The sequence below is a fragment of the Aphis gossypii genome, chromosome 1, assembly GCF_020184175.1.
Source record: "Aphis gossypii isolate Hap1 chromosome 1, ASM2018417v2, whole genome shotgun sequence".
Classification (NCBI taxonomy): Eukaryota; Metazoa; Arthropoda; class Insecta; order Hemiptera; family Aphididae; genus Aphis; species Aphis gossypii.
The window spans coordinates 20127028-20147320 of record NC_065530.1 but is presented as its reverse complement, the minus strand read 5'-3'; the positions used below and the strand labels follow the sequence as shown (position 1 = coordinate 20147320).

Genomic DNA, 20293 nt, shown 5'->3' with positions numbered 1-20293 from the left:
TAATAATGAATTACGCCAATATTAGAACAGTATATTTAAGATATAAAAAAATTGAACTAGGAAAACCTAAAGGTTTAAAATGGATCTTGAAAGTTGAAGTCAGCGAAATGTTTGCCCTTGGAAATTACATAGGTAATGGTATAAACATAAAAATCCTTCAGAGGTGTGAAATAATTCTCAAGTCTCAATTGGCTCAACTCAACGACTATCTTAAATAGTTAAATTACAATACGTTTGAAAACTATTAATACTAGAAAATAATAAAATATGTTATATATTATTTATTGGAATGCTAAAAATTAAAAAAAATTGTTACATTAATTTTGCCGCCCGATGATAATCCCCTTATCTGGTCATACTGATTTTACCGCGCTATGTGGTCGTATATGTGGTATGCTGTCTTTGGTTAAACTTGGCAACAAGGGAAATGATAATCAAAAATTGAGAATCATTGTTGATATTTTTTTCTATTATTTCAAATGAGATAAATTTTAAATATCATAAACCTAGTGTAAAGTGTAAACTAGAGAGTGACAAGCTTGAAATAGTTAGTAGTTACTAAATACTAAATAAGTAGAAATTATTACATACATTAACAAATATAAATATTTTGAGGACAATTCATTGTAGGTACCACTTAAGTATTCCATAAAAATGGTGAGTAAAATAGATTTATTACAATTTTTTTCTTAACTAACATGCAGTATAGTTCAAATCTAATTGATCATAATTCATGTTGTATATTTAAAATAACCATTTTTATTGTTTAGGGTCAAAGTCATTCAGCTGGTGGTGGTGCTGGTGGTGAAAAAAAAGACGATAAGGACAAAAAGAAGAAGTATGAACCACCAATCCCAACAAGAGTGGGCAAGAAAAGGAAGCGTGCAAAGGGTCCAGACACTGCTACAAAATTACCAATAAGTGTGTATTGTATGACATTTAAAAATTAATATATGTTTAATTAATTTTGATTAAATTTTTAGTCACTCCACACACAAGATGTCGTTTGAAGTTATTAAAATTGGAGCGTGTCAAGGATTATTTAATGATGGAAGAAGAGTTCATATTAAATCAAGAAAGGTTAAAGCCACAAGAAGAAAGAAATGAAGTAAATATGAATTTGAATACCTTAATTTGTTATAAAAATACTTATTTTATTGTTGGTATTGGTAATTATGTATCTAAGCTACATTTTGCATAAATATCAATTGAGATATAATTCTTTTTTGTTTTGTATTCAAATAGTTATGGTATTGGTGAATGTATTTTTAAGAAAAGTATATTTAATAATTTTTGAGTACTTAATTTAAATTTGCCTTGAAAAAAAATTTAAATAAGCTTATAGCACTAAATACAAGTTAACTAAGTTAAATTTGTATTAAATATAAAAATAATTTGTGTAGGTTCTAGGTAAATTAGTATATCTTGTTAAACATAGATGTTAAAAAATATGTTTGTTATATAGTACAATTATAATACGGACGGATAGTGTTACGTCACAAATGTTATAAATTCTTATCAAATGTCCCAATTGGATCCAAACAAATATTTCGTACTATATGAAAAACATATACTTTTAGAAAATTTGAACAAAATTTTAGTTTAAACTTTCAATTTACTCGATTTTTCATTCAACTAACTATGCACAGTGCATTAGTACACATAAACCTTAAGAATTAAACAATTCTGCTTAAACAACGTGTAAAATGTTAATTTTAAGCGATATTATTACATGGTAATAGCTTTTGTTTGGATCCAACGGATCCATTGATAAGATTTGTACGTATGATAAGAACGTGTATGACGTAAGCACTATCCGTCCGTATTGTCATTTATTACTCTATTTCCTTGATTAAATTTGTATGTTATTTACAGGAAGAACGTTCAAGAGTTGATGATTTACGTGGAAGCCCAATGTCTGTTGGTACATTGGAAGAGATTATTGATGATAATCATGCAATAGTGTCAACATCTGTTGGAAGTGAACATTATGTTAGCATTTTATCATTTGTTGATAAAGATCAGTTGGAACCTGGGTGTTCAGTACTACTTAACCATAAAGTAAGTAAATTAAAATTATTAAGTAATTTGATATTTTAATGCATATTAAAATCATAGGTCCATGCAGTTGTTGGAGTATTATCTGATGATACAGATCCTATGGTAACTGTAATGAAATTAGAAAAGGCACCTCAAGAAACTTATGGTGATATTGGTGGTTTAGATCAGCAGATCCAAGAAATAAAAGAATCTGTTGAACTTCCTTTAACCCATCCTGAATATTATGAAGAAATGGGTATTAAACCACCTAAAGGAGTTATTCTGTATGGACCTCCTGGAACAGGTAAAACCCTTTTGGCTAAAGCTGTTGCCAACCAGACCTCTGCCACATTCTTACGAGTTGTTGGATCTGAACTTATCCAAAAGTATTTGGTAAGTTATACATAAATTTACTTATATAGTCAGTCTCACAAGCCAATGTTTATATTAACTAAATGATATTGATTTATAATAACTTTTTTAGGGAGATGGTCCTAAATTAGTAAGAGAATTGTTCCGTGTAGCTGAAGAACATGCACCATCTATAGTATTCATTGATGAAATAGATGCTGTAGGTACTAAGCGTTATGACTCAAATTCTGGAGGAGAACGTGAAATTCAGCGTACTATGTTAGAACTTCTTAATCAATTGGATGGGTTTGATTCTAGAGGTGACGTTAAGGTAAAACATTGTGTTGTTTGCTTATTGAGAACCTGTAGAATGTTTTTAAACTTGTATTCTTTTTTAAAGGTGGTTATGGCTACAAATCGTATAGAAACTTTAGATCCAGCCTTGATTCGTCCTGGTCGTATTGATCGTAAGATTGAGTTCCCCTTACCAGATGAAAAAACAAAACGTCGTATATTTAATATTCACACATCTAGAATGACATTAGCTGAAGGTGTTAATCTTCAAGAGCTCATCATGGCCAAAGATGATCTTTCTGGCGCTGATATTAAAGTAAATATATATATTTTGAAACAATATGCAAGACAATGGTATACAAATACAATAATACATGCATAATAAGAGTTATAAACACCCTGAATGCCTACTTTGATCTTATTAATTTCCAAGGCTGGGCAAGTTAACTATTTTTTTTAACTCGTTAAGTTAAGTAATTTTGAAAAATGTAAGTTAAGTTAAAAGTTACTTTTTTTTTTATTTAACTTGTTAAAGTTACTATAAGTAAAAATAAGTTACTTAACTTAGTTAAAAATAAGCTACTCTTCTTTTCTAAATAATAATTATCCTCATGATACTAATTTTATATCTAGACATATAATATAAAATATTATTCTTTATTTCTCATAAGTTGTTTCGTATATTTTGACATTTTATAAGTTACATTAACTATTAGCATTGTTTAAATGTACAGAAACTACAATATTTAGAATACTCGATACCTACTTAATAATATATAACAGAATTATTTATGTTTAACATAATAATTATTGTTATTATTAATTTTTTTTTATTACACACAATGCAATAATAAATCTTTGAGGTTCATACAAAGAAGAAAAATAACTTAACGTGACTATAAAAGAAATTAACGTTTTAAGTTCGAAGTTAATTTAAAAAAAAAGTAATTCATTAAGATAGAAGTTACTCCGTAAAAAAAAAAAGCAACTTAACTTAAACTTTTTAACTCGTTAATGCCCAGCCTTGTTAATTTATTCCAATGATTACTATATCTTCTCTTGTTTTACCAATAATCTATAATATTCATTTTACTATACCACTAGTTATTTATCATTTATAATTCTTCTTCCTTATTTATTATATATTTATATTCTTAAATTAATTCATAGTATATTATTATTTCTCATTAAAGTCATCAAGCATAAATTAATAAAATCAATAACAATGTACCTGGGCATAAAACAAGTCATTCATCATTGTAGTTTTATTGTTATCAATAAATGTGTACTCTGTAGTGTGCAAATTAATTATAAAATATAAACACTTGGCACAATGCTTTCCCAAGTTCCTAAGTTATAGTCATTGTTTAACAAAATATGTATTAAATATAACATTAAACAATAGTATTTTTTATTTTCATATAGTAATATGTATTTACATATAATTTTAGAGTTGTGTATATAATATTATGTATTATATAGTGTATGAATAATAAGTTTTAATGCAAGATGATTTTTTATCATACACAATTAATATTTTTGAAAGTAAATTATATATTTTTAAAGCTTTTTATTTTTTTGAATGATTACATAAATTTTTATACTTTATCCTTCTAATCACCCTATTTACTGTTTATAAAACAATTTAAACTGATCCTACTCTTCTAAATTTTAGGCTATTTGTACCGAAGCTGGTTTGATGGCTCTCCGTGAACGTCGTATGAAAGTAACCAATGAAGATTTCAAAAAGTCCAAAGAGAGTGTCTTATATCGTAAGAAAGAAGGCACACCTGAAGGATTATATCTTTAGTACTAAAAATATTGAAGGATTATTTTTGTTATACTGAAAATATTATAGGATTATATTTGTAATATTGAAATTTTTTATTTTTTATGTCTATAAGACTCTTAAAATCAAATCTAACTCCATTGCCTTAATATCTTAATACATTTTTCTGTGTTTTCAACATTTTTCGAAAGATTTTACAACAATAAATGCCAAATTAAAACTAATTTTTATTTTATTTTTTTACTACAATAGGCCCACATTCCAACATAAAATGTTATCCATACTAGTTAGTAAACAACAGTATTTTAATAGATTTAATATTCTAATATAAGATGTGTATTAAGTAACATAGTAATAATCGTGTTAAAAACATATCAGCACAATGTTTGTTTTTCTCTTACTCGTATGTAAAATATGTAATTTAGTTAAGCATTCAAATAAAAATTATTTTGATGATTTTAGAGAAATCTTAGATTTAACCACCTATTATAAAAATTGTAGATGATATTTTTGAATGCTTGACATATTGATTTCATATTTTATTATTACCCATTTGACTTTGTATGTATTTGACTTAAAATAATTAAACAAAATAACAAGTGTAAATTTAAATGAATGTTAAATGGATATGTTAGATATATTCTTTATAATTTTATAGTGAGGTTAGATTTTATACTAAAATTATTTAAAAACTAAACTAATAATTTCATGAGAATTCATTTGGTTCTATGTTGTGCGAGGACATCGATAAATAACCAATGGCTGTGCTGACAAATTATAGAAATCAGTTTTTATTTACACTTCTTGACTCTTGTAAATTTAATTCAATTGTTTTAATATAATAAATAGTTTTTTAAAAATATTCTTTTTATAATGCATGCATATGACCAATCACGTTTTTGAGAAAAATTATTTGTATGGATTTTTTACTTACGCATCTTATTAAATTAAAGCAAGGTTACATTATGTTCTAATTTTTACATTTTATCATCAAAATCAAATGAATTGTTTCTTATTGATTACCGATTTTAGAACAATTTATTTATGAAAAGTAGTTATAGCGGTTGGATTTATATAAGTTAAAAGTACTGATCAATTAATTTGAGATAATAAGTACCTATCATATTTTAGCTGTAATAATTTATAGAATAATCTAAAAGCTAATAAAAAAAATAATATAGTATTTTCTCTCTGGAATTTGTTGTATTTAAAGTTTTACACTTTTATCTTTATGTTTAAGTTATTTTTTTATCTATTTATTTTAACATTAATATTATTAACTACAGTATTCAATGTCTACACATTACGTAACTAATTAAAATTCAATATTAAAATATTAAAAATTTTTTTTAATTAATTTGAAAGTAAAACACTCCATACTACATAATATTCTTCTTGGAATGTAATAATGTTCACTGTACTGACGAGTGTATTCAATATGATGCAAAACTTTGTTTCAGACAAAGCTAGAGACATGTTTAAATTGAATGCTCACGAGTACTGAAATGTATTTAATTTTCTACAAAAATATGTTATATTATGTATATATATTTTTAATTTCATATTGAGTCAATATTTATCTTAACAGTTACAGATGATGTATATAAATAATACCAATTTTATATTTATCCTCTATTGATAATTATATTAAAACTGACCTTCTCAACACAGTATTAAGTACGCATATCATAATTAATCGATAATTTAAAATTCTTTCAATTGCTTCAAACCACGAACACCGGTAGAGGAATGTTTTTTAAGGATATGGGTGAGAACAGAAACAGAGTATTGAGTAAATTAACGATCACCTAATTACTTCGTGGACATTGCCTTATTTTGTGTTCACTCCCAAAATGAGCATCGAAGCATGAGTTGTGACGACGTTTTAACGCTTAGGTGGGGGGAATTTCATAGTTATAAGACCATTCAAGTGATATGAGCCCGTCAGGGCCTACAAAAATTGCCTACGCGGACAGTGTTTCATGTCCACATGGCGGGGTATTGGTTAAAGTTTTCAACTAGCAATAATCGCACCTCGGATGAACCTCATTGGTTACGATATCGCCACTGCGCAAAGCTAAAGATTTCGTCTGATCGGAACCCTTTTATGCAGTTCCATGGCCGTAACTCACACGTAGATTCTCGCTGACTGCGGGTTACAGTGACAGGGTTGACACGTTTTCAATCATTGTCTTTGCAGTGCGCATAATTGCTATCGACCTTTGAGTGATAAATTTTTGGGATGACGACAGTAAAAGTTGAACGTTGAAGTCCGTTTACCGTTTGAATCAGACGTCAGTGAACGATTCAAAGGTGATCGTCAGTTCAGCGCGATCTAACGTCCAAAAATGGCACCGCCGCAACGAATGTTTCCGACCGACGGTTTGTATAGCTTAATAGATCGTTCCGCCGTTGGTGGGGTCGGCTCTGAATAAATCAAGAAACTTATGTTGAATATTATACAACATAATTTAAAGATCAGATATTTATTTTAATAAAAACAATAAGAATTTAAATGAAAAGGTATTTCGATAAAATTGTTGTTGTGTTTTGTAAAAAAATCATTGAATATTTGAAACAAATAATAGTATATTATCTAGGACTGTAGGTACCTATTTAAATAATTTAATTGTTTCTAATATTTAATTTTAATACAATATAATGTATTATTTAACTTATTTTCTTATTTGTATTGGATATTTTGGTTACAATAATTACTTATGAATTTATTTTATAATAATTGATAATTTTTAATTACTAAAAAGATTTGGTTCAAATCATTTCGAAGAAAAATAATAACAACGTATTACTTAGGTAGTATTGCATTAACGTTACTTCTTTCAAAACCAGTCTTTTGAAAATGTAGGTATTATTTAATAAAAACATCATATCAAGTTCAGAAAATACTCCATATATACGACTAACTTAGAACCAAATAAAGAGAGCTCTGTTTTATTTAATCGGTAGGTAATGCTTTTTGTTTATATTCTGATGTTTAGCTTAAAAAATGAGCTTATTAGCAAAAATGAACAGAATAACATTACGTAAATTAACATTAAGCTTTTATTATTTAAAATCTCTAAAAATATATTAATTCCATTTTGTAATTTATGCAAAATTTAGTACAGGTAACTTGTTTTTATTATATGAAACAAAAACAAAATGTTCAAATAGTAATTTTGTTTTTAAATTTAGGTAGGTATATTGGTATATTTAAATTAAAAAACATTTGATAGTTTGAAAGTATTAAATAATATAATATGTAATGATTTAAGGTGCTTAAATTAACTGCAGGATTTTTCTTTCATAGCTTTATCTGAAGAATAAGACTGAACAAATGAAATGTATCTTAGCTATGAGAAAAAAGTTTACTAAGGTCTAATGACGATGCTAAGCAAAAAATAATTTGCATGGAGATCATATCCGATAAGTTGTATTGATTTTATTTGTTTAAATTATATATTTGTATATTATTATTACATATTTTATAAATAATTTATTAAATCGTAATTCTTAGTCCGTGATGGAGGCTAATTGGAAATATGTGGTGTTATCATTTTTTTGATTTACAGTGTAGCCACGAGACAAGAAAAGTTATGGAAACACTTTTTTAATCAATATTAATTATAATCTCATTCTGTTAAATCTTGAGATACGCACTGTTGCAGTTTACTATAGTTGCTACTTGCTATAGTTTACTAGTTTAACTCCGCGTATAAACCAGAACGAAAACGTTGGAAAATTTTTTTTTTTTTGACTTTTAAAACATGACGACTGCTGCCCGACCGACGTTTGAACCAGCCCGTGGTGGCCAGGGCCGCGGAGAAAACGATCTCAGTGCCTTGTCTGTGCAATATTCCAGCAGGGATTTACCGTCGCATACAAAATTAAAATACAGGTATTTTGCATTTAGTGTTTAATTGTCAGTAATTGTAATGATGCGACGGTCTATAATATGTGTTATTGTTGTTTTGTGTAGAGAACCGGGACAGGGCACAACTGAAGAGCTCCAGAAACAAGATTTTGCAAAAGTACTCGAAGAAAAAGAAAAAAGTGTTGCGACTAAAGCGATAGGAGGTGAACCTCCACAGTAAGTACAATTAATAAGATATAAATAATGTTAAAACTTTTATCACAAAATTAATATTATAATCTAGAAAGAAAATACGTCCTGAACATGTTCCAATTGCAACATTGGATGTTGATGATCCATTAGATTTGGACGCTTCAGATGATGACGATAGTGAAGATGATGCAGAAGAATTAATGTTAGAATTACAAAAAATTAAAAAAGAAAGAATGGCTGAAGAAGCTCGTATGGTAATATATCTTAGTATTTATTTTTAAAGTGTTTAAATAGTAAAAAAGGAAAATCAATTTAAATAACTCTTTGAATCTACCTACTGGAATGGTTTATTTTAAACAAAATATTCATTATTTTAAAGGCAGAAATGTTTGTTCTTAGATCATTAGTGTAATATATTGTTTATTGATTCAAAAGATTTTAGATTACCACTTTAAAAATGAAATTAATTAGTGATTAGTAATTATAAGAAATAAAGATTCTACTATATGATTAAGAAGACATTTTGATCAACCCATAAACACAAGAATATTAGTCCAGTGGCAAAAGTCTTGAAAATTAATGTATTGAAACTAATACATGATTATACTATTGATGAATTTTAATAACAAATTGTTAATTTACGTATTGAGGAGTGATGCGTGTATGTGAAGACCTGACCTTTAATTGTAATATAATATTATGAAATTGTGTTATACTTTCAAAACACTATTTACTACTACACCTTTAAAAAGGTCCAAACACCTGTATACATAAAAAGAAATATTTATGTTTTTAAGTTTGTTGGATAGCATAATATATAATATTTTTTAAAATTACATTATCATAAAAAATGTATGTTTGTACGCTTCATTAAAATTGTTTTAAAAATTTGTAAATAATTAAAAGTTTCATTGTAATCAAATAACATATTTTAATAAACCATATTAATATGTAACATTGACATATTATCATAAAAAGTAATAATAGATTTATTCATAATTAATATAATTTAAAATAAGTGTACATAAGATTATTAATGTGTAATATAAATGCAAAATTTACAAGTTATAAATGTATAATAGTTTCTAGTTCAAAACATTGCATAATGGATGCTTTTTATATCATGAACCATCTATTATTTCAAAAACTATTAATTTTAAAATATCTTAAACATAATTTTAAGTAATAAAAATTCTATATATTTACTTATCCAAATACTAACAAGAATAATATTATAGTAAAAATAATAATGATAAAAATTAAATAGGTATATACAAAATGATCTGTAAATGATTTAAATATTTTGTTATTTTTTTATTTTATTTAATAGGAAGCAGATAAACGTGAAGCCGAAGAACAGATTAGAATCCAGAATATTCTTCAAGGAAATCCATTACTAACCTATGGAGGAGGATCAGCAGTACCCAAAGTAAACCAAAAAGTTAAGAGACGCTGGAATGACGATGTGGTATTTAAAAATTGTGCTCGTACAGAACCAGAAAAGAACACTACATTTATAAATGATTGTATACGTTCTGATTTTCACAGAAAATTTATGGATAAATATATTAAATAATGTTTATTATGTTTTTTAATGGTATAAAATAAAAATTTAGGTTAATTATAATATACAAATACACATTTTTTAAAAAATAAAATTATAATATGTATAAAAATGAATTGTTTTTTTTTTTAAGCCATTATTATTTCAATTATACTTACTTTTATATAACATTTTTAGGAGGTAATTGTAATTATCTAAAATGTTGAGCGTTTTGGTAAATCGTTTTTTATTTTATAAGTTGTTTGTACTTTATGTAAATTAATTCATATTTACTAAACATTAACACTACTTAGCTATCTCAAATTCATTACCATTTTTTTTCCCATAAATAATAGTAATAATAGTATAATCTGTATAATATGTAAGAAAACACTATACCTGTATGTGTTGTCTTTCAATGTATAGCATAGCAAATTAAAGTCATGTGATATTATTTTTTTGTAGTATTTACTTCAATAGTGAATTTACCTAATTTGCCTATAGTTAGTTTTAAAGTTAAGAACTATATTTATAATGTATTTTCAAGCAAATAAGTGAAATATAAAAATATTCATATTGCTTAAAAATAAAAATTGTGAAAAACCAATAAGAAAATATGAGTTATCTTTTTAACGTGTTCTTAAGTTTTATCATAGGTAAATTCACTATTAAAGTAAAAAAAAAAATTAATACAATTTTTTATACTGTACATGTATATAATTGCGGGGACACTATAACACTTGCAAGTACAGTGTTTTTATATTATAAATATAGGAGAAGTCCAAGAAGTTGAAATCGATAAATACATTTTTTTTTTTAAGTAGGTATCGGAAATTATAAAAAAAAATATAGATATTATTGTAAATGGTGAACATACTTGACAGCAGTTGAGAACGCATAATATAAGGACTGTGCTTTAACATAATCATTATTTACAATTTATGTAATATAGTATTGCAATACAAAAAAATGCGTGTTATAGTTTGTATCTGACGGCTGACGTTCAATATGAAATGTAAAATATTCAAAATGACGTTTAAAATGTGTTAACATATTCTAATATGGGATCGCATATATGTATATAGCACTCTTTGGAAATTCTTTTTTTAAGGCTAGTCTTATTTTTCGTGCTTTAAATAATTAATTATAAATAAATAAATAATTTAATAATAATAATAATTTTAATTTATTGGTGGTAAACCATGACAACTATTAAACTTCCGTTACAATTTTTTGTGACATCGAATTTATACCAATTCACTCTAGACCAATTTTTTTGCACACACGCGCGTAAAGATGTTAACACATTAATAATTTTATTATTGAAATTGTTTGACTTAAAGAGTACCTTTAGACAAAAAAATGTCATTGTGATAACCTAGGTAGATATCGTTAAATGATAGATTAGAAGTCGATAAGACACATTACTAGAAGTTTCTATTCAACAAAATATTATTTTAGAGTTTAGACCTTTTAGATCTAAAATTTGAAAACAGTCATACATTTTCATTTTAATAAATCTCTATATGCAATAAATAATAATTTTTGTCAAAATATGAAAAAAAAATGTTCTATAGTGAACTTTGTTCTGTTTTAGAATCGTAATGTCTGATATTCATGTGTGTGGATTACAAAAATAATTTACTATTAAAATCAAACCATTATCCGAGCAGCTCATAAAATAGGTATGTAAGTATCTATACTCAAATTAAACATTATTTGTACATGCAGATGTGAAAAAATTAATTATTAAATTGAAACCATTACGATCCATAAAAATAACTGAAAATAAATTATAGAATATGTACCTATTGTTCAAAAATCGGAACCTATTCTAAATTAATACATCATAATACTAAATTATACAATATGCATAGGTAGGTACCTAATTGGCAATTGCATACTGGTGTTAGCGTGCCCTCATACATCGAAGTTATTCATTTATAATATATTAGAATAACGCACAGTTTACTTTCATTTTTATTTTAATAGTAATTTAAATAATTATTTTTTTAAAATCCAGGAAACTCGTTCATACAAAAATTTGGTAAGAAAAAAACTAATCTCGGGTCAAGTTTATATTCTCTTCTACAAATTTGGTACCTATCTAATATTTTGTACATTTTTTAAACAATAATCATTAAAACTACAAATAAATCTTATTGTTTTTGAGCACTACACTTCAATGGTTCGAGTGGTTGTTGGACTTCGTCGGAGCGATTTAAAATCAGACCCACCCGAAGTCTCAGATGCCAGCGGTATGAACCGACGAACATTCGTGATAAAAGCTAGTGAGCAATTAATGCTTTTTACCGTGACATTATGTCTTAATAGTCAATTTTATCAAACAACAATAATAATACTTTTGTTTTCATCAACATTTTAAATATATCTAAATACACGTTTTAAAGTCAGGAGACATCCGATTTCATCGAATGCCGACGTCGGTTCGCAGGATCATCGCGCGGTTCGACTGATGCCATCTGGCGGAGAACGCGTGGCGATTCCATACGCCCGCCGACAGAAATATCCGCACCGGTTCGCTGCCGAACGATCGGACATCGATTCCTGTCCCGACTGTCGCGCGCGACGTCGTAAAAACGATCTCTGTTCCGGCTGTCCGTCGGACGACAGCTGGTCACGTGACGCCGGAACGTTTCCCGAGGTAAACTCTCTTCCCGGGACGCCGACCACGTCGCGTCTCAACGATTCTCGCGACCCGTCCCACGCGGGTTCTGCAAGGTTCCCGGTGGCCATATCCGCTATTAAACGACACCGTTCGCCGTACGTCAGGTTAATCGAACGGTGGTCCGCTAGCGATGGCGCGATTACCGATCTTTTAATTTCTCTAGAACGGGTCGTCAGTTCTCACGGCGGCCCACGCATCGAATCAATCCAAACCGTCCCGATATGTCTCGTGCGATTACCGATCGTCTGCGACAAACGCGTTCAGTACGTTGTTCATTTACTGTTTCGACTTTCGAGCCGGCCCGCGAGGAGGCGATATTATTATTACTCATTGTGTTCCGTTTGGAAATTTGTCACGAAATCATACCCTTTAGACGTGGCACCACGATTTGCTGAACTGCTGGTTTTTTTTGTCTTAGTATAAAAGTATAATAATACGTATTACCATTACATATTTTTGCTGTTTTTTGTCGTTCTTAAACGATATCATTGACTTTGCAATACAAACATTTTATACCCTTTTAATAATAATAATATAACAGTGCAAGTCGTTTTTATAATATTTTTGTTCGAAACTTCCAGAAATCGATTATACTAAAAAACGATTCTTATACTTTTTTTACCGACTTAATTTAAATGTTTAATTTGAATAAAAAAAATTAAACGCCCGACATTAAATTTTTTTCTATAATCATATATTATACTGAAATTGTTATTTTTATTGTATTATTTAATTTATTAATTAATAATTTGTACATTCATTTAGAACAAATGTTATGAAATAAATGTAGCAGAGGATATTTTTATTTCAGAATAGAAAATTGCTAATTAGAATTTATGTTTTATTGTAAATTAATGTTTTTGTTTAATACTTTATTGATTTATTATCGTCAACTATATTATCCATAAGTCACGACAAACAACAAATGGTATCACGATGCACAGTTTTCGCCAGTATGAAATTAAAAAATAAAGACATAAATCTCTCACTACAAAAACAATAACTATTTTCGCATAGGTATTCATTAAGAGTATACCTATGCAGTATACGGTATACCAGATTGGTATAACACAACTGAAACTTATAAATTAGATATTAATATGATAAATTAATATAAAGTGGTAATTCTGATAATAAGTATACCCACAACAAATTTGATGAAAATATCATTGACTAGTTTATTAGTTAGCTTGGCAACGAACAAAATAATTAACAATAATAATATAATAATAATAATAACAACATTAATAAAAGGCTTATTTTTGATCATATTAAAATTATAATTTATCTCGGTTTGTCATTTTATAATCTACTAGCTGAATTAATAACCCGTCAATGCCGGGTTACAGCAAAAAAATTTAAAACCTTAAAATTTTCATTTTTACCAGTAAACAAATCAAATATTTCATTAAGCAAACGGCACCCCGGTAAAGATATTTTGCTACTACCAAATTACCACAACAAAAACTAAAATGTCCTCAAGTCATTTCCATGTTAAATTACCCAAATAAAAAACGTTAACTATATTATGTGATAAAGCGCGTTTATAATTTCATTTAAATGCACTCTGATTTTGGTTTAAACGATTTTCATTACATTTTTTCTTTCACGTCATCCAGTTAAATAATGGGTATAACGGTTGTTTTTAGTGTTTGCATTTATTTTTTTTAGATAGAATAAATTAATTTTGAATATTATTATATTATGAATTATTATACGCTGCAGGCAGTAATACGTTCGTTTCCGCCGCCACTGACGATGACGTAACAGTACTGCAGTCTATAGTAGATAAAAGACTATTGATGTCATAAAATGGGTATAAAATCAGCAATATTGCATATTTTATTTAGTAACTATAGTGTGCAAAAAAAGTTCCTTGGTAAATTTAGGTGTACATTAAATCTATTCGAAGAATAAATTTAACTTAAAAAAGTAGAGCTTATTATAGAATGTTACAAAGTTTAACTATAATCAAAACTTTAAAAATCAAGTTGTATGAGTAAATGCGTATGAAATACATTATCAACATACTGGCAATTATCGATAATATTGTGATTCAGTGTATCACACGATGTACTCGTACTATATGAGTAGTGATGTATTGCTCTTTCACTACGTAGATGATAATGATAAAAGCTCAATCATTAAGCCGGAAAATTGCTTTCTTTTCATACAAAATAATATTGTTTTTTTTCAGTCTTTAATATTTATTGTAGTACTTTTCTAAACAAAAACAATGAAAATCCAAGGAAAGAAAATTACTTATTTGAAAACATAAATTCAGAGAGATTACTAAAAATTTAATATAGGTACCTGTAAATAAATGGTATAAAAGGTGGATAAAAGTTCATTGGTTTTTAAAATATTATTGATAATCACCACTTGACATTTATTAATAGGTACCACTTGAGAATTGAAAATTACGAAAACAAGAAAATATTTTGTTAAAAAATTTTAGCAGGTATACGAGGCCATGCGATCGTTTACCCTCGCATAATCGTACATTTTGAGAGTTTACGCTAAAAAACAAACAATAGAAAAGTGTGTATGCGCAGTATAAACCCGTATACCTCCCCACAACTACACATCAAAACAATTCACTACTGGATGCCTAAATAATATATTATAATCTGGATACTAAATGCATAAAAGATTGTTATTTGACATAGATTTTGAAATAGTTATTCATAATATTATCTAAATGCAAATTCGTTTGGCCAAGCATATAAATTTAATATATATATATTATATACAATTGTTGTTTTCATTTAAATTGAAACTTAGTTTAAGATTATTAAAAGTGACAACATTTTCTGATTGTTTAATTGATGATTATACTATTGTCTAAAAACTGCAACCTTTCCATTAGTTATATGCGAATTGCTGCTTAAATCAAACCATGTGAATCTATTTGAGAGTTTCAATCATTTTATAATAAAAGTTTCAATGATACGCTCATCCTTGTGTTTTTGTATTCGTAATAAATACATTTTTATAAAAATGAATAAAATTGAATATTATGTAACATTTTGAACGTTTTTATATACAAACCGTAAACTTAGAAATTAAAAAAAAGACTGCATACTTCTTATAATAATCTGCTTTCATACATACCTATTTTGAACACAAACTGTATGTTTAAATTTTATTTTTTCTCTAGACATACCATATATCTAATTATAAAAATTTTGGTCAGGAACGCCAGGAAAGAAATAGGAACTACTTAAGTAATAATAAATACATAAAACAACTGTTAATAACCATTAATTAATATTTATTTATTCGTTTCCTCTTTGAAAGACCACAACAATTAGATTAAATAAATAGTACAATAAATTATACACTGTTGATTGTATACAATGATTCCATAAAATACCGATAAAATAATAGATTTAATAGAAATAGTTTAAATGAAACGAAAAATAACTATTTTTTTACAAACATATTTAGTTACACATACTTATTGCATAGATGTACTGATGTACAATTAGTTAGCCAGTAAATTAACTAAAAACAAAAAAAAAAAAAAATTACAATAACTTTTTCCTTTAACTTTCGAGCCCAAAACAACAACGAACATTCTAAACACATAATAACTTAGACCTATACTAAAAATTTACCATAATAATATATTAAGAATGTACTAAAATATTTTAAATATTTTTTTTCTATTAAATAATTTAAGATAATTATATTCATTAAATATAATTTTAATTTTAAATCTCGTATAACTCTTATCTAAAATAACTATAACAATTTCTTTTAGCGTTATTTCCTTTAATTATTATCATTACCCTTTGGTGGGCGCACAATGTTTAGCCGGAAAATTCGAACGTGGGGGAAAGGATGGAATGTACCGGCAACGCTTGGGACCGGATGAAAAAAAAGGGCATTTTGGGGAGGGATAGAAGGAGTGATGTAAAATTGCTCCCTTCAATGTAAATAAACATAACAAAAATCAATACTGGCAACAAATAACATTAAAAAAAACCCTCAAGTAGCGCAATAAAAAGGCGCAGAGTAAACCTTTTTATACTATACCACTACCTAATCACTAACATCTCAAATATACATTTTTATACGAATTATATATAACATAAAAGCGACGCGTATTATATATATATATACATATACATGCATTATACATGTATATATTTATCTACGCTTCAAAAACATGCATGAAGATTAGTGCCTGTATTAACACTTTTGTGAACCAATCTTATCATAAATATAATTTTAAATCATTGATTTAATAATAAAGTAATAAATATTAAATATTTATGTATATTCATTTACATTCACTTAAGATAAATAACAGCAATAATATAGCTATTCACTACCATTTGAATTTCGAATTTTTATTTTGGAAGGGAAGACTGGAACTAAATATTAGTTTACAAAATGTAAGTCAAAGAATTTGAGCATCGACTTGATAATGTTTTTCTTTGTATTTTTTTTTTAATATTCACAAAATTATATTAACAGGATATAAAAATACAAAGGGGAAAATATTTTTATTTGGCACTATAATTATTATGTATTAATAACATGATGAGTTTATAACTTAATTTTTTTTTCAAGTACCAAATTCGTGTCTCAAATGAGTGTTTTAAAATTGTATTACGTATATATTTTACTGGTTAGAAATGTACACTATAATATTTTATATACATAAGAACATTCTCACACACGCACACATACACATACATTTGAAATTATTTTGACCACATTATGTGTTAATTGACGAACTTTGGTTTTAGTTTTCAAAAGCTTAGAAACTAAAGAAAGTTGTAAAGTTTCGTACTGAGCATTTTGATTCTAGCGTGAATTTGATTGGCACAATTTATATTGTTTGAATTTATTATTGTCCAAGAAATGATGATTATTGCTTATTTAAATGCTATAAAATTCATCGAGGAAGAACTTTTGCACAGTAAAATTTTTAGTGTTATGCACATACGTATTTATGTATATATTATTATTAATATCATATTTATGTATATTGCTTGGACATTTTATTAGAGTAAAATCCCCGAAAATAGGGGTTTGATTGATTGTACGAGCTCTGTTCAAAATTGAGCTTCATTTTGAATGTGGTTTTGCGTTCACTTAGCATTGTCTATGTAATTGAATTGGCGTTGCAACAGTCTTGAGTTGCATCATTTGACCGTAATCGACAGTCTGGTCCAATTTTGGTTTCTTTGGTTCTGCGTCAGGAGGTCTATGCGATTTCATATGAGCACTTCGGCTCTTTACTTTGGTAAATATCCTAAAATGAAAACATAATTTATTGTTATTTATCCGTGGGTAATTGATATACCAAATGGAAAGAATAGTAGTTGAAACAACATACTTTCCACAGATCTTGCAAGGGAATTCTTCGTAATTCGGATCAATGTGTGTTGGTGTCAAGGTTTGCCTTCGATCTGGAGTTCCATTAGTGTGTAGCCTCATATGAGCTGCTAATCCTATTTTGTTGCTGAATGTCTGAAAATGAAAACAATAAATTGGTTTTTATTATTTATTGCACGTTAAAATTGTACAGGAACACGAATGAGGAGGAAGAAAGGATCCAACTCACCGACAAACAGTCTGAGAATTCGCAAACGAAAGTTTGTTGGTCCTCCGAACTGGTGGTGACCATAAGGTCGTTAGCCTAGAGAGGGAAAAATAAATAAAAAAAAAAAAAAACGAAAAAATTTAACACAAGAACGTGAGTGTTTTTTTTTTATTAAGAGAGGAATAAAAAGATTCCAATAGGGATATTATTAAACATGGACACACATAAAGTACTTACAGGAATGTCTAATTTCGGATTGATTATTGTATCGTCACTTCTCGACTTTCGTCTTTGGAATTGAAACTGTTTATAATCTTCTGGACAAACTTTTTTCCACAAATAATAAAACTGTATGCACTGTTTCATAGTTTTTGTTCCCAACTATAAATAAAAACTCATGAGTTATTAAGTCTTTAATTAAAAATGGTTGGGTTAGGTAAATATACCTCTTTCGATATATATGCAAAATCTTTGTCATATTTGAATACAGCTTTTTGAAATATGGATACTTCATTTGGGGTCCAGTGATCAGATTCCGTGTATTCAAATTTCATCAAAGGATGTCCTTGTGGAAGATACGGAGTTGGTTGCATCAATTTTAACATTGCTTCCTGATAATCAAACCATTTGTTAATAAATATTTATCAAAAAAAAAAAAAAAAAATACTTAAGCATACCTGAACATTTCCTTTGCAAAGATGTAGTAAATGTAAAGCATATTCTTTGTTTCTTCCACCACCTGGTACTGCAGCGCAGCATGCAAAGTCCATGTACATTTCAACTAGAATGTTTTAAGATTTATAGAAAACATTCTTATACAAATAAAATTAACTGTTTATCATATTAAATTTACCTTCTCGATCAGAAACTGAATTTGTAATACAAGGGTCCCATAGTAAATAATCATTTGATGGTTCTCGAATTGGTCTGATTTTGCTTACTGGTGGTATTAAAGCTTGAAAATTTGGACCAAGATTAATGTGTGGTAGTACATCGCACTCTGGTGGCGAATCTAGTCCTACACAATCTTCAACAATAACTTCTGCAATATAAAAACATATTAATATTCAAAATTTTCATTAAATTTTTTTGTGTTATAAATACTACAACTCTAGTTTAGAGAAAATAAAAAACAAATAAATTTCCTTGAAATTATTTATTAGCTCAATATAACTATAAGTAATATTATTATTAATAATATATTAATAATTATAAAACTTAATAAAACGTAAATAAATATTCTGAGTGTCTACAGTTTTGATCCACAGGAGCTTTACCAAATAATTTAGAAATAAACTAAAAAAAATTACCTTTGACAGTTGAAGAGCTTGGCCACGAAGTCACTGCTTGCCAATAAAGACCTCTTCCGTTTCTAGAAGGACTCAACATAGGTTTTGGAGTGAATTGCAATGTTGGTTCATTTAACATACCAAGTCTATGACTACGTAATCTGGATCGGAACGGTTTATACGATATAGTTTCTCCATAACAGCGTTTTCTGTTAAACCGATTTGTAATACTCGGCGGAATACTAAAAATAAATAGTGATAAGTGTTTATAATATAATGTTTTGTGTAAATGTTCACATAAATAAAAGAGTAAATTTTTACCTTGATGGGTTTAGGAAAATGTCATCTATATCTTCAAAGTTTTGATTATTGTTCGGTTTTTGTTGTTTGATAACTGGTATATGTTTTTCGATCAACTGAGCTTCTGTTTGTACGAACATGGTTCCAGGATTTTGGTAACTGGCTTGAACTAATTTTAAATCTCCATTTTTGTCGATTAAAAATTGACTACCGTCAATAACTTGGGCCATGGTTCCATTGACCCCATACAAGCGACATGTTTGGTAATCAAATTTCTTCCTAAATTCTTTAGGATTGCTGGATAATAACGGGTCTTCTGAATTTGGCATCATTACCTGAGTTGTGTTTAATATTATTAAAAATATGTAATAT

The 20293-nt window shown here is 27.6% G+C and overlaps 3 protein-coding genes and 1 non-coding gene across 6 annotated transcripts in view; 2 read left to right on the top strand and 2 right to left on the bottom strand.

Annotated features, from left to right (window-relative positions):
* Positions 1–462: 462 nt before the first annotated feature.
* Positions 463–4698, top strand: LOC114126250 (26S proteasome regulatory subunit 4). Its single transcript, XM_027990146.2, has 8 exons — positions 463–657; positions 771–921; positions 984–1108; positions 1876–2061; positions 2119–2433; positions 2525–2722; positions 2792–3001; positions 4361–4698. Exons 1-8 carry the CDS (start codon positions 655–657, stop codon positions 4493–4495), a joined length of 1323 nt encoding a protein of 440 aa, XP_027845947.1. The 5' UTR covers positions 463–654; the 3' UTR covers positions 4496–4698.
* Positions 4699–6413: 1715 nt separating this feature from the next.
* On the bottom strand, positions 6414–6553 carry LOC114126251 (U4 spliceosomal RNA). The gene has a single exon (XR_003592574.1). It is a non-coding gene; the product is annotated as a U4 spliceosomal RNA (small nuclear RNA).
* Positions 6554–8124: 1571 nt separating this feature from the next.
* On the top strand, positions 8125–10216 carry LOC114126245 (protein CWC15 homolog). The gene is made up of 4 exons (XM_027990142.2): positions 8125–8372; positions 8454–8564; positions 8632–8794; positions 9871–10216. The coding sequence occupies exons 1-4, from the start codon at positions 8242–8244 to the stop codon at positions 10114–10116; spliced, it is 651 nt and encodes a 216-aa protein (XP_027845943.1). The 5' UTR covers positions 8125–8241; the 3' UTR covers positions 10117–10216.
* Positions 10217–16025: 5809 nt separating this feature from the next.
* LOC114126242 (serine-rich adhesin for platelets) overlaps positions 16026–20293 on the bottom strand; it is a 238023-nt gene continuing 233755 nt past the window's right edge. For 2 of the 3 annotated variants that reach the window (XM_050198246.1, XM_050198248.1), the window contains exons 14-22: positions 19943–20256; positions 19643–19863; positions 19186–19374; positions 19010–19113; positions 18779–18943; positions 18570–18713; positions 18354–18428; positions 18126–18259; positions 16026–18041 (exon numbers count right to left, since the gene is read on the bottom strand). In XM_050198246.1, coding sequence (XP_050054203.1) covers positions 17882–18041; positions 18126–18259; positions 18354–18428; positions 18570–18713; positions 18779–18943; positions 19010–19113; positions 19186–19374; positions 19643–19863; positions 19943–20256 — 1506 coding nt within the window. In that variant the 3' untranslated portion in view covers positions 16026–17881. The remainder of the gene's footprint in view (positions 18042–18125; positions 18260–18353; positions 18429–18569; positions 18714–18778; positions 18944–19009; positions 19114–19185; positions 19375–19642; positions 19864–19942; positions 20257–20293) is intronic. The other variant, XM_050198249.1, reaches the window with a different exon arrangement.

What these genes read in the sequence shown, in the direction of transcription:
- LOC114126250 (XM_027990146.2), top strand. An exon ending in AACTTATCCAAAAGTATTTG is followed by an intron (nt 2,434 to 2,524) that starts GTAAGTTATACA and finishes TAACTTTTTTAG; the next exon opens with GGAGATGGTCCTAAATTAGT. An exon ending in ATTCTAGAGGTGACGTTAAG is followed by an intron (nt 2,723 to 2,791) that starts GTAAAACATTGT and finishes TCTTTTTTAAAG; the next exon opens with GTGGTTATGGCTACAAATCG.
- LOC114126245 (XM_027990142.2), top strand. Translation starts at nt 8,242, where the DNA reads ATGACGACTGCTGCCCGACCGACGTTTGAACCAGCCCGTGGTGGCCAG. An exon ending in CATACAAAATTAAAATACAG is followed by an intron (nt 8,373 to 8,453) that starts GTATTTTGCATT and finishes TGTTTTGTGTAG; the next exon opens with AGAACCGGGACAGGGCACAA. An exon ending in TGGCTGAAGAAGCTCGTATG is followed by an intron (nt 8,795 to 9,870) that starts GTAATATATCTT and finishes TTTATTTAATAG; the next exon opens with GAAGCAGATAAACGTGAAGC.